At 39.6% G+C, this 12,946-nt stretch overlaps 1 protein-coding gene across 1 annotated transcript; it reads right to left on the reverse strand.

The window, feature by feature from the left end:
- Nucleotides 1–954: 954 nt before the first annotated feature.
- creb3l3l (cAMP responsive element binding protein 3-like 3 like) lies at nt 955–9,058 on the reverse strand. Its single transcript, XM_084054297.1, has 10 exons — nt 8,938–9,058; nt 7,408–7,545; nt 6,226–6,604; nt 5,871–5,974; nt 5,431–5,523; nt 5,002–5,108; nt 4,591–4,659; nt 4,384–4,468; nt 3,434–3,530; nt 955–2,844 (listed from the first exon to the last, which is right to left on the reverse strand). The coding sequence occupies exons 2-10, from the start codon at nt 7,543–7,545 to the stop codon at nt 2,435–2,437; spliced, it is 1,482 nt and encodes a 493-aa protein (XP_083910423.1). The 5' UTR covers nt 8,938–9,058; the 3' UTR covers nt 955–2,434.
- Between the last annotated feature and the right edge of the window lie 3,888 nt (nt 9,059–12,946).

Genomic DNA, 12,946 nt, shown 5'->3' on the forward strand with positions numbered 1-12,946 from the left:
GCTCACCACGCAACGCAATGCGATGCATTGTGAGCTTGGAGATTAGGCTATTTTCAAATATCCGAAACATATTAGGTTTTAAGTGCTCATGTGTCATTTGTTGCTTCTCTTGGGCTTGTTTTACTAGACCTGGTTGCTTTTTTTCCTCTCACAAAATATGGCAACACTGACTGTATCGGCCTTTGAGCTTGAAATGTAAGCTGTTATCGCCACCTGGTGGTGATATGATCGACCTTTCCTCTACACAAAACGTCCCAAAAGGTCTCAACGTACAATAAGCCATGAGTCACAACAACAATGCCACCACGCACGTGTGAGTCATCATCCCAAATAGGCAGTGATTGAGCTGTTGTTCCCCAAAACAAGCTGACGATACGTCTAAATCTGACACATTATTGATTTTCCTGCTGGTTTAATCTAGTATTAAATAGGAATATAATCAGGAGGACAACACACAATGAACACGCAGCAGACTCTCCCAGTATAAATAAATTGCTGTTTTTCAAACACTGCAAAATTAAATCCTATCCTGTCCTGATAAAAGCATAGGCCTATATTTAGGGTCAAACAGAGACTTTCAAGACTCATGCAAGCCTCAGGTCCTATGTTGATCCCAATGGTATGCTGTCATAGCTACTGGGTTATCTCCTAAGAGGGGCTGTTGTGAATACCCATAACACTATTTGTTATACTTGTTGGCTAAATAAGATAGGCTAGGTTACTTATTGGTATTTTTTTTTATCAGGAATGTACTGTTGGAGGTAGTTATATTGATGTAATCATGCAACAGAATTACAGACTGAAAGGATGTCCATGAACATATTTGAGACATAAATATTGCCAATAACTCTTACTTCAGGTTCAAGGCAACACCTGAAGTCTTGCTTGACAAACACCTACTTTGTCTTGAAACATTGCACACAGTCACACAGTGTCAAACAAAATAAGTACTGGTTATCTTGATATATAAAAAGATTTTATTAGAGATGGACATACATGTATAATACATACATAAACAATTCAAATGTACACATTATCACCAATCTTTTGAGTTTAATTACATTCTATTCTTGATCCATGGCAAACATCAGTGCATTTTACCTTAATCTTTAACATGTTAAACATTTAAACTCCCACTGACAGTCTATCATAACAAAAAGCAGTTCCAATACCATTCCATTTATGACTGATAAGAAATCCACAATAAACTAAAGCCTCATTGGGAAAACAGGTAATTACATTTTACTGCAAGTCTGCAACAAAGATTACAGAGTAAATATTAGAACCCCCATTCCATGCCACAAAAGGTCTTGAGGTAATTTGGACAAGTTTGTTCAAAGTTGAGAAGAGTTTCATGAAGATGTGAGAAAAGTGATAATGAGGGTAGGTTTGGGGTCTGTCTACAATGGCACAGTCAACAAAGTCCATGACAAAGTGCGTAATTTTCTATTATTCAGACAGACCTACCATATTTCCGTTTGCTTGATTTACTGTACAACATAAAAGGCAAAATAATCAAAAAAATAAAAAAGGAGCATGAATACCCTTGTTACAAGGGAAGTACTAAAAAAAACTTTACAAGTTATCTAAAATGGCCAAATGTCCTGCAATGGCTAAAGCAGTACAGCAGTCAAACCACTTTAATAAAGCATCATGGGAACAAAGCAGCCTATATTGCACTCTACTATGCTATGGATGCTGTTAGCTGGCTGGCTGTGCAAACTATTGAGGCTATTATGTGTTTCATTGTACAACCCTTTCACTCAACGAAAATTATGTATTTTCAGTTGAGAATACGTAATTTCTTTCTAAAGACACTTGTCAAAGGGGTTGTGCGACAAAGTATAAATAAAGCCTTCGACTACCTTTTTCAGAATCATTCACTACGAGAGTAAGGTAATTCTTCATGAAGGTACAGTAACATCTACACCAGCTGGAGACAAGATACAAAGATGGTTCAAGAATGAAGCAAAGATCTCCCTGGGATTTTGCAATATTGTAGTGCTGAGGCACCATCTAGGCAATTACTTCTACTGAAGTAATCTATAGTGGACTGAGTAAGGGAAATTTCTAATGGTGATGCTTTGCACATTTTTATGGTTATGCAGCACCAAAGTTTAAGAATCCTCAGTTCTTAGGTAATGTGTGATACATAATGATTCACTTCCTTGCATCTCTGCAGTGTCCCACAGCCAGTTAACAATGTCTAAACATGGAAATAGTCTAAATCCTTTATAATCACTGGACATGATAATTAGTACAAAGTGCTCACAGAGGAACAGTAGTAAGTTCAAAGACTGACAGGGGACAGTAGGGACAGAGGGACAAATTAACCTCAAAGATTCCTTTTTTCCTTTTCCTCCTTTTAAGAGACCTCTAGCACCTGAAAACAAAACAAAAATATATGGCTCCCTCTGCTGGTTCTATCCAGCTACTACATCTCATCCGATCGATGTTGCTGTAATATGACAGACGTCGATTGCAGCTCGATCCAGTTCTCCTTGGATCCCGGGACCTCGTACGTCACAGAGGCCACCACGGCGTCTATGGATCCCTCTGCCGTAGACTCTACTCCGCCGCCCGAGTCCGGCTTCACCTCGCCTGCCTGAGTGGCCTGACCAGAAGGGTAGTCTGCGGAGGAGTTGCTGTTGACACCAGTCTCGGAGTCGGGCTGTTCCACCCGCTGGAAGTCTGGGGTGTGGTTCTTCTGACCGACGGCAAAGATGGCCTTGACATTCTCCACCTCTGCCGGCGGCACCAGGAGGAGCTCTTCTTCCTCAGAGTCGACATAGGACAAAGCGTCTGTACTCTCCTGGGGCACCGAACGCAAGGTTCTGGACATGACTGCAAAGGTGGAGTACAGAGGTTGCCATATAATTACAGCAGGAAAGTTTGTTTCCATAATAAGACATTTAGAGCAAGTCAGTCATTTGACTGACTCAATAGTTTGACAGTTAAATAGATCCACCATGTTATTTGATCAATGACAGAGTAGTTACATACTATGCTTTAAAAACCTTCTATAATTTGTTTTCATTTTATGTCAACCAGTTTGTAAAAGTAGGAGTTACTGTATTTCAAATATTTCATTTTGGAATGAAGCTTTTCATTACGCTTAATCCAAGACTACATATTCAGATCATTGAAGTAGAAGAAGAGATCTTTTTCAGTCTCAAAGAGACATATTCAATCATGAAATTACTTATCTGGAAAGGAATTTCTACATACACGGCTATGTGAATTTATGGTGCTATGCTGTCATAGTTCTCCGCCTTCAATTCCCTGCCTTTCTACACAGTACATGCTGCATATATACACTCAATAAAGGGAACAGTTCTGCTAAATCAATGTAGAAGATGAAATAAAATAAATCAGAAACAGAATCTAATGTTGTGATAACAAAATACATTATTCTCATGTGGAATAAACTTACTTGAAGAGGGTGTGTAGAGCTCTTTCTGTCCTGTACTTCTGCTGCCGAACGGGTTGACTGAAGGGAAGATAATGAGGCAGAAAGACAGGAGGAAAACCTGCAAGAACAAATGGAAGGGAAAGTGAGAATACAGGGTATCTGCAAATGTAAGACCTTTTAATACCAATGAGTGGACATTTAACATAAAAAGAAAAAAAAGTTTATGCCAGTTCAAGATTAATGCTGTTTTGCTTGTGTAAAAAAACATGAATACAAAGCAAGCCCGAAAGACTTATTATTAAAACTTTAACCGAAGAGATTTCATATTATGCGAGTCACATAATGTATTGATTTGAGATACATACTGTATCTCTCTTTTTTTAAATAATGGTGCTATCAGCCGTCCAAATGGAGGGGTGGAATTTACCAGATCCTTTCCTTGTCTCTCCATTCTCACTGCTTTTTTGTCTTTTTCTTGCCCGTCTTCTCAGAATCACATGAAGTGGTTTTCCTTGAATACATTTATCGTTTACCTCTTATATTTCTGTAATTATGAACAAGCTACACTTCATGCACCATCTACTCATCTCTTCCTCCACTGTCATACTGTTAAAATCTAATAGAAACAATATATATTTCTACTGGTACAAGCTAAGAGTTGATTATAACAATAGAGGATTCATGATATTGCTGTTCTCCTAACTACTTGATTAACAAGTTAAATGGATCTGGAACACTAGCTTTACATTCGGGCTGTTAGCCACTTACTTGATATATTTTCAACTGTCAAACCTCTCAACTATCTTACTCGCCTGTCTGCCAGACACAGTTAGCACTTGTGAAGGCAACAACAGAGGAGAGAGCGCTTGTTTTTCTGGTGGGTCGCGCAATGCGAGTAGAAAGGCAATTAGTGCATTTGACCATCAGTGATTGACAAAAAGGGGATATTATATAGCTTGTTCTTCTCTTACCATAACACAAGTACTGGTGGTGGTGTTCTTCAAGGTGGACATCTTTACAATGGCCTGCAGCTTCCTCAGTTGCTCTGCCAATGACCTAAAATAGCCACATAAAGGAAGGATGACACATGTCACTTAAGACAGATTAAAATTCCAGTATATTTCAGGCATGTTTATGAATACGATTGCAGATGTCATCTTTAAGAGTCACCACCTTACATTTTGTCTTTTTCGAGCTGTTGGACTTTCTTTTGTAGCTCCTGGTTGTGTGCTGTGCAGATGGCAACTCTGAGGAAGGGAACATTATCATGTAAGGCATGTTTTATCCAAATGCTGTGGCACATATTGCAGCTATAAAGTATATAATAGTAAAAAAGAAAACATACTCGACATCATTAGTTATAATTTCATATTTAAAGTGATCCAGGACAGCAAGAATTACTGAACTCCTTTGCAATTCATGTGTATATGGTTTACGTGTAGAACAAAGCTGTAACTAAATAAAGCATCCACAGATTTAAGCTTTGTTTAACCTGCTGTGCTCATCAGTGGACTCTGTTTAAATGAGATAACTCCAATATAATGCCTACATTTCTTTTTCAAAACATGCTTAATTCATTGTCTGCTCACCTGTTTTCCAGTCCATCAACGTACACCTTCTTCTTCTTGCGGCTCTCCTGAGCAGATTGTTTGTTGCGGATTTTCCTTCTCACCCTCTTCAAGGTCCTTTCCTCGGCCTGTGACAGAGAGAGAGGGAGAAGTCATCAGACTCTTGAGAGGGCTCAAGTGTGCAATATGCAGTCCTAAGCAGCAGCTGGGTCTTGCATTATGTGCTACTTCTAGAATGGCAAGGTGGGGTTAAGAAACAGAGGCTCTACTATCCTGCCAAAAGAATAAGCATATTCCATTGTTATCCTCATTTGTATGAGGACATTGTAAATTATACCATTTACAATATGATAATTACATTATTATATTAATCCAATTTTTAATATTAAAAATATATATAAACCATTAGAATGAATTAGGCTATTGTGCTGTATTATGCCCCAGTATTACCTTTGTGAGAGGCATGTCAGAGGGAATGCTTGCTCCCTCTTTGGCCAGAAGACGTTTCTCCTCATCAGTGAGCACAAGCTCTTTGAATTGGAACTGGAAGGAGAAAAGACAAGATTTTTAGCAGTTATTCAGCAGAACATATTTTTGTCATTAAATAGATCAAATAAGTGCGGGACTGTAATGCTTGTATATAAGTGAAACCCATCCATTAAAAATAGACTCATTGTCACCTACGTTTTAATAGAAAAATGCATACAATCAGTATGCATTTACTATATACACATTGACTATAATTCTTCTCATTAATAGTTAATTCTGTTTAATATTATATACTAAACAGAATATGTTCGAGGTTTCATAACTTCCTGAATGTTGTCAACAATGTCTCTTGTCTGGTCACGTTAATGTGGAATAATATTGATGAGGGAGTGAAAACTGACCTGTTTGCTGTCCAGTGTGGAATCCTGGCCCTCTATGGCCATAGTGCAGGGCAGCTCACAGTCACTGGCGGAGTCCTGTTCCATTACTTCACTTTCCAGATCATCTGAAATAGAAAGACCACAAAATGCTCATTTAAAAAATACCCTACTCTATACCAAAATACCATTGTAATGTGAGAAGTATGCAATGCCCCATCAAGTAGATCGTTCAGTTTGTTTGAAACAGACAAAAACTGCCATTCTGCAGATTCAACGTTTAGACTTTTTTAACTTGTAATGAGAAATGGGTTATTGACAGGCACAAATGACTCCATGAAATGATGAGCGTCATCTTGTATTAGGTCACCATACATACCCAAATCAATGAAAACATCCATGTCTGGCTTCTCTGCTCTCACACTCTGGAGGACATCCAGGTCCACGCCTCTGCCTTGCAGCAGAGAGTAGCTGTGGTCTGTCTGAACAGCAAGGCATTCTGGGCTCTCCACTTGGGGCTCTCCTAGTGCCATGGCAGGTTCAGAGGGCACCGGGCTCGACACAGGGTCGGTGTCGCTCCCTTGAGGACTGGAGCAGCCCAGGGGGTTGATAGTTCCCATTCTGCCGCTGGTGCTGCTGTCGTCGGAAATGCCGCTGTCACTGCCCAGGGGAGAGTGGGAGGGGCAGATAGCAGTCATGCTGTCCTCTCCCTCCAGCAAGCTGGATAGAAAGTCCTCTGTATCCATACCTGTCAGAATCTAGGAACACGGTCATATTGTTACAGCCATCTGAGAGCCAACACTAATAGCCACAGACCCACGACAAATAGGATATTTAGTCTGGTTTCATTTCACATCTACAAAGGCTAGTTTAAACGTTTGTCCACAATATTCAGGAGTTCTGTTCGGCAATTAAACCAGTCCCCATTCTTAAAAGATCAACATCTTGGTTCCTATAGGTTTGTCCACATAACATTTTCAAAAACAATGGAGGAATTGGATATGGCAGTGTCTGGTTTTCCAGTTCTGTGTGACAGGGTTAGGGTATTTTTCTTTTGTTACCATGATAATTCAGTTTAGAGCTGGTGTAAATCCTAAACACAAACACAGAGCTCTTAGTCAGCCTAAAAGATGAAAATGCCCACAAACGACAATTATGAGATAGCGACAGTAGCTGTCACTACATGAGCGAACATTGAGTCTTGTCATTAAACTTGGCAAAGATGGCATGCATGACCATATAAAGCAGTGAGACAAACGCTGTCTTATCAGAGCTGAGAGAGCTCTTATTCTAAATGGCTGTGCTGTCCACACCAAGCACTAGAACTATAAATATGTTGTTTTTAAAAAAAAACATTCTAACTCAAGTGGATGGCGGAGTCCACATGACAGTGGTGAACAATATAATTATAGTACTTAGCGTGGACAGCCCTTCAGATTAGGTCAAGATAAAGTAAACTAGCATTCTGTAAATGCACAAAATGAGTGTCCTATTACAGTTCTTTGGACTTGACTTATGCAAGTTGGGGGTTGTAATTATGGCATATACAAGTAATTCTTACATCTTGCTCAGCCAGCCAGTCTTCAATAAGAGCTTTCCCATCAGGGAAGAAGGGATCAGCAGTATCATTCTCTCCATGGAACAGGAGACCTAAGAGGTCTGGTCCATCCATTGCTGGAAGGTCCTCAATCACTGACATCTACAGAGACACAAAACACATTTACACAAGTTTAATTTGTAGTATATAAATACACACATTGTTTGTGTGTGTGTGTGTGTGTGTGTGTGTGTGTGTGTAAACGGTACCAAATTCTAACAACAGAGCTGTTAAGTGAGTACGATTACAGATAAGGAGTTTCCTGGATAAGGAGTTATGGCCATTTAGGATCCGGTGATCTCAGCCCTACTTCTCTCTATGTGTGTGTGTGTGTGTGTGTGTGTGTGTGTGTGTGTGTGTGTGTGTGTGTGTGTGTGTCTGGCTATACTTGTGCATGATTCAAGTGTAAATGTTAAAACTGAATTTCAAGTCTGGCAACATTCTTCTGCAGCATGAATCTAGGTAGGGCCTTAAGCTTAATGTTGTGTGTTACAGGATACGGGGTGAGGTCATCAGCTCTAAGATCAGTCGACGTGTCAACTAAATCGCCTTGACTGTGAGTGTCAATAGCCAGATATTGCATCATGGCCAGTGTTGCCAAATTTTGTGAGAGAAATAAGCAACCAGGTCTAGGAAAACAATCCCAAAAGAAGCAACTAGGCCACATGAGCACTTTAAATCGGCTATTTGAAAATAGCAGATCTACAAGCTCACAACGGATCTGCTAATTTCAAAAAAATATATTGTAATTAAATGTGAAAAAAGTTGAAACATTTAAAATCTTGTATGGGAGTCCATGGCATAACATATTTTCAGATGGGGGTGTCTACAGACAAATACATATTCATTTTGGGGTCCTTGACTTGAAAATGTTTGAGAAACACTGCTTTAAACAACATTTAGGAAACAAGCCCAAAAAATTGCAAATTGCAACTACCAATATTTACAAGCAACTTCACAGAAAAGTCGCTTAAACCGACATGGCAACTCTGATCATGGCCATGATGAGCTCATCCTTCACTGAGCCCCGCCCACACATGTCATTGTTGTCGCGTGAGAACAAGGATAGCTGTAAGAATGTCAAAACAAATAAGATACATGGTTCTTTACTGTAAGCATAGCCTATTACAGTTCTCCATAGCTTAATAAATAAACAACTACATAAAATACACTGTGCGCGGCCCACAGCCCCACAATACATCCATTGTCTTGCAGGAAGAATGCACATGCTTGCTGAGACGTTTGACCTACTTGCTAGTCTACTTACTGACCGTTTTACACAGAGGAAACGGTCCAATAGTAATTTATTATAAACAACATTAAGATTTATTATTCAAAATGGAGGAAGACAATATCTAGCTAACATTAGCAGGTCGGCTAACGTTGACAGGACAATAAACATGCGCTTTTACTACCATAGAGGGCGTGGTCGTCAAAAACAAATAGGAAAAATAACAATTATTAAATATCACATGTCAATAAGGAATATCGTACCTTTGTATGAGCGCAGTAAACACAGATACCATTGGAGTGAGTCAGTGTAATTAAGTGGGATTTTCTACCCGTCTTTCGCTTCTGCCTCCAGTTAAAGCACTTCCTTCCAACATAGGCAGAAAATGCGTCATCACGTAAGGAGAAGACAGATCCGCGTACGTAGTACGTACGTCGTACGTAGGGCGGCACATGGTCTTCTGGGAAATGTAGTATGGGACTCCCATATTTGTACCATCAGTCCTTATCACAAGAAAGGAGGAAATTACCTACCTGGGTTCCATCTTGGAGGCAAACCTCTCAGGTGACAAAAACGCTGAAAAGACGATCAAAAAGGTCCACAAAATAACACAGAGGATGTGGAGACTTGTTCGTAAAGTCAGTAAGAATACTCTGAAGATTCTTGTAGGGGCCCTCATACAAGGTCATTATGATTATGCATGTACTTCATGGTATCACAACACCTCCAAGGCCCTAAAAACAAGGCTCCAAACATCCCAAAACAAACTTGTAAGGCTACTTCTTGGCCTCAATTACAAAACCCATCTAACCCCTGATCATTTTACTAGGCTTGGATGGCTTAGGGTTGAGGACAGAGTACAGCAACTTGCATACACCACAACATTGGGATCCCCCTGTATTTGTCAAAATACTTCCAAAATGTTAATCAAGTCCATGATCATAACACCAGAGGCAGCTCCACAAACCATGTTCAACCCAGATTTGGCACAACAAAGGGAATGAACTCTTTCTCATGCTATTCATCTAAAATGTGGAATGCCCTACCAAAAAGAGTAAAGGAGTGTAAAACCCTACTCACTTTCAAAAATGCCCTAAAGATACACCTTCAGGAGGCTGCAATTCAAAAATGGCCCCTGTCCAAGTCCTAACCTACCCCATGTCCTAACCTAACCTACCCCCCCCCCTCTCTTTCTTTTTTGTACATATTTTTCACCCTTCATACCAGTAACCTGTAAACTGATTGTATGACATTCTGTATAGAAGTGTGTATATCTGTCTGTCTCTTATATGTCAACATGATTTGTGTGCATGGGGATCTCATCTTAAACAAGCTTAGTGCTTAATGAGCTATCCAGTTTAGTAGACCTTGTATTGCGAATTTGTACTTCCATGTACTGTTATGTACTGTCATGTACTGTTCTCATGTCTTACTAAATAAAGTACATCAATCAATCAATGCATCAGTCACACTCACACACATACTATCCATGCATTTTATCTTTATTTAATTACCAAGATGACTCTTTTACAAAACAGACCACTGCACCTGTCCAGAGTATCACCTTAATTAATATATTTAATTGAATTTCTTTAAAGGAAACAGAAAAGAGAGGGAGTAGAGAAAGGATAAATGTACTGTAACAGGATAGGTGGGCACCAAGGAAGAGTGGGCACCTCAGTGTTGAAATGGCTATTTTTCCCAAAATATTCTGGAGCATAAATAAGAAGCTGAAGGATAAAATTAAGTCTGATAATGATGTACCGTGCATGTTCACATCATGCATACTTTACATGACTTTATTCTGTGTCCTGTATCCATAGCTACATCTCAGATTGTTGTGAGTGGGTCTGTGGCTAAGTGGGAGGTGCACTGAAGCCACCAGGGGGCCCTAGCCATGCACATACTGTATTAATGGACTTCAGGCTTTATGTATTGTAGATCAATGGACACAGAGAAAGAAAGACATAATCTATATCAATGTTATTATAATGTTGAATTTTTTATTAGCTGTTATTTTTGTTTCGTATTGACGTTTTGTTTCATTTTGTTTGTTTCAATTTCAGTAACTTTTTAAATTAGTTTTTAAAAGCAGGTTTGCCAGTGTACAGTATATTTTACGGCATAGTTTTAGTTTAGTTTTTAATACTTTTTGTGTTAGTTTTAATTTTCTTTTGTAATATGAGGTAGCCTGTTAGTAAGGGACAAATGTCAGTATAAAGTATGAATTACAGTAAAAAATTAGAAAAGACTAATAAGAACACAGAAAAGTCAGAAAACATATTGTTTCATCCCAATTTGGTGGAACCCCATTTCTGGTATGGTTTGCCTACGTACCTTCCAACAGATCCACTGATGATGCTATCTCCCAGGTAATGCACACCACCCTCTCCCACCTTGACAACAAAGGGTGTAGAGGTATTTCAAGTCCAAACCTCTATTCCATGGTGAAGGCCCGGGGTGTCATGACTCGCTCTATTTCCAAATAAAAGGTGCTGAGAAGAATTGTCTTTTAACAAAAAAATATTTATTCATTCCAAAAAGGTGTCACAATAATAAACAAAATGAAAAATTCCAAAAATACCTTTCCTATAAATAAATGCGGTCAAAAACTGTGTGCCTCCTAGACCTCACCAAACATTTCCATTGTCCTGAAATTCAAGTGAAGTCACCTTCTTCAAGCCAAACCTTATCCTGTCTGCAGGTGAGCTTTTCACAATAAAATACAAAGAATACGACAACCTGTTCATGAACAACATGGAAAGTAGGCTTTTAACCTGAAAGGAAAAAGGAAATGCTTGAAATGCATGTTCCAAAACTTAAATTAGTAAATTCCAAAAGGTGTATGTAGTTAGATGAGAGGAGGCCTCTAAATTTAAATAATAACAATTTCATATTCCAAAATAATATTTGACATTTCTAAAAACGAAAAAATTATGAAAGAAGTGGACAAAACAAAGAAAACATAAAACTGGCTCCAACAAAGGGGAAGGGGGCTATGTTGCTTGACAATGTTTATTGACTTCAGTCCAGCTTTGAATATCATAGTCCCTCCCAGGCTAGCTGTCAAACTGTCTAACCTGGGACTAAACCAAGTTGTGTCTGGGTCCTGGATTTCTTTACTGCCAGACCCCAGGTTGTCAAGGTGGGCAGTCACATCTTTACCACCCTCACCCTCGATACCGGGGCCCCCAGGGTTAGATGCTGAACCATCTGCTGTATTCACTGTACAAACAATGATGCGGACAGGCAAGCACCTGAGGTGCAACTGCCGGCTGAGGCACCACGAAGACTCATCAGGATTTCTTTCCCCTGAGGCTACAAAAGCCCTGAATAAGAAAAAAAGGGGGAACACCTGCCTTCAATCTGTAAACAGAACAAACTGTCATTATTCTCCTTTTTTGGGACATAAATCCCTACACTGTACATTGTTTTACTGCATATTAACATATTATACTGTATATTCGGCTGTAAGATTACTCTCCCTCCATACACCCTTCGAAACCTGTACTATTATTTTGTTATCCCCACCAGGCTGAAGGTAAGGGGGGGATTATGTTTTCGCCCCGTCTGTCTGTTTGTCCAAAACTAATCTCACAAACCGCTGGACCGATCAGCTCACGTCGTCTCATGTGGAAAAACGGCTGATGCTCTGGCTATCGACACCTAGCTTTTCAGGGCGCCAAGCTATACCTACTAGGGTATAGCTATAGGGTATCGGCGGAATGCACTGCTGGTAGACAATGTGAGAGACAATGGCGGCAACGTCAGAATATTTTTTAGCTTTCGTGTATCTAGTGAATAGATGACTAAACTGAGTGGGGTGGCATCCATCTTGCGGTTCCTCATTACTGACCAATCAGAGGCGGATGATGACAGAACTCAGATTACGACTAATCCACTGAAATGAACCAGAGAAAAGTGAAGCTCTAAATTTGGCAGAAGAAGTGTTACCACCAGATGAAGAATGCACAGACTAATTATGTTCTGAACACCATATGACTGTGTTAAGTCACATGGGAGACACAAAGCAATTTTGAGGTTGTTCGGTTGGACACCACCCGAGTTCTGCCCGGGACACACAGACAGACAGACAGACTTTCGTGAAATGAAAAGATACAGTTAAATATTTAAAAAATATAATAAAACATGTGAAAAAGAATGTAGGTACTTCCTTGGCCTACTGACAGTGTGCACTAGCTAAGCATGCACATGAAATTTGGCATGGATTGATCTAGCCAGCGGTTTGCAAGATTAGCCCCAGACAAACAA

The sequence above is a fragment of the Gymnoscopelus microlampas genome, assembly GCF_963454915.1.
Source record: "Gymnoscopelus microlampas genome assembly, chromosome: 4".
In the NCBI taxonomy this organism is placed as follows: Eukaryota; Metazoa; Chordata; class Actinopteri; order Myctophiformes; family Myctophidae; genus Gymnoscopelus; species Gymnoscopelus microlampas.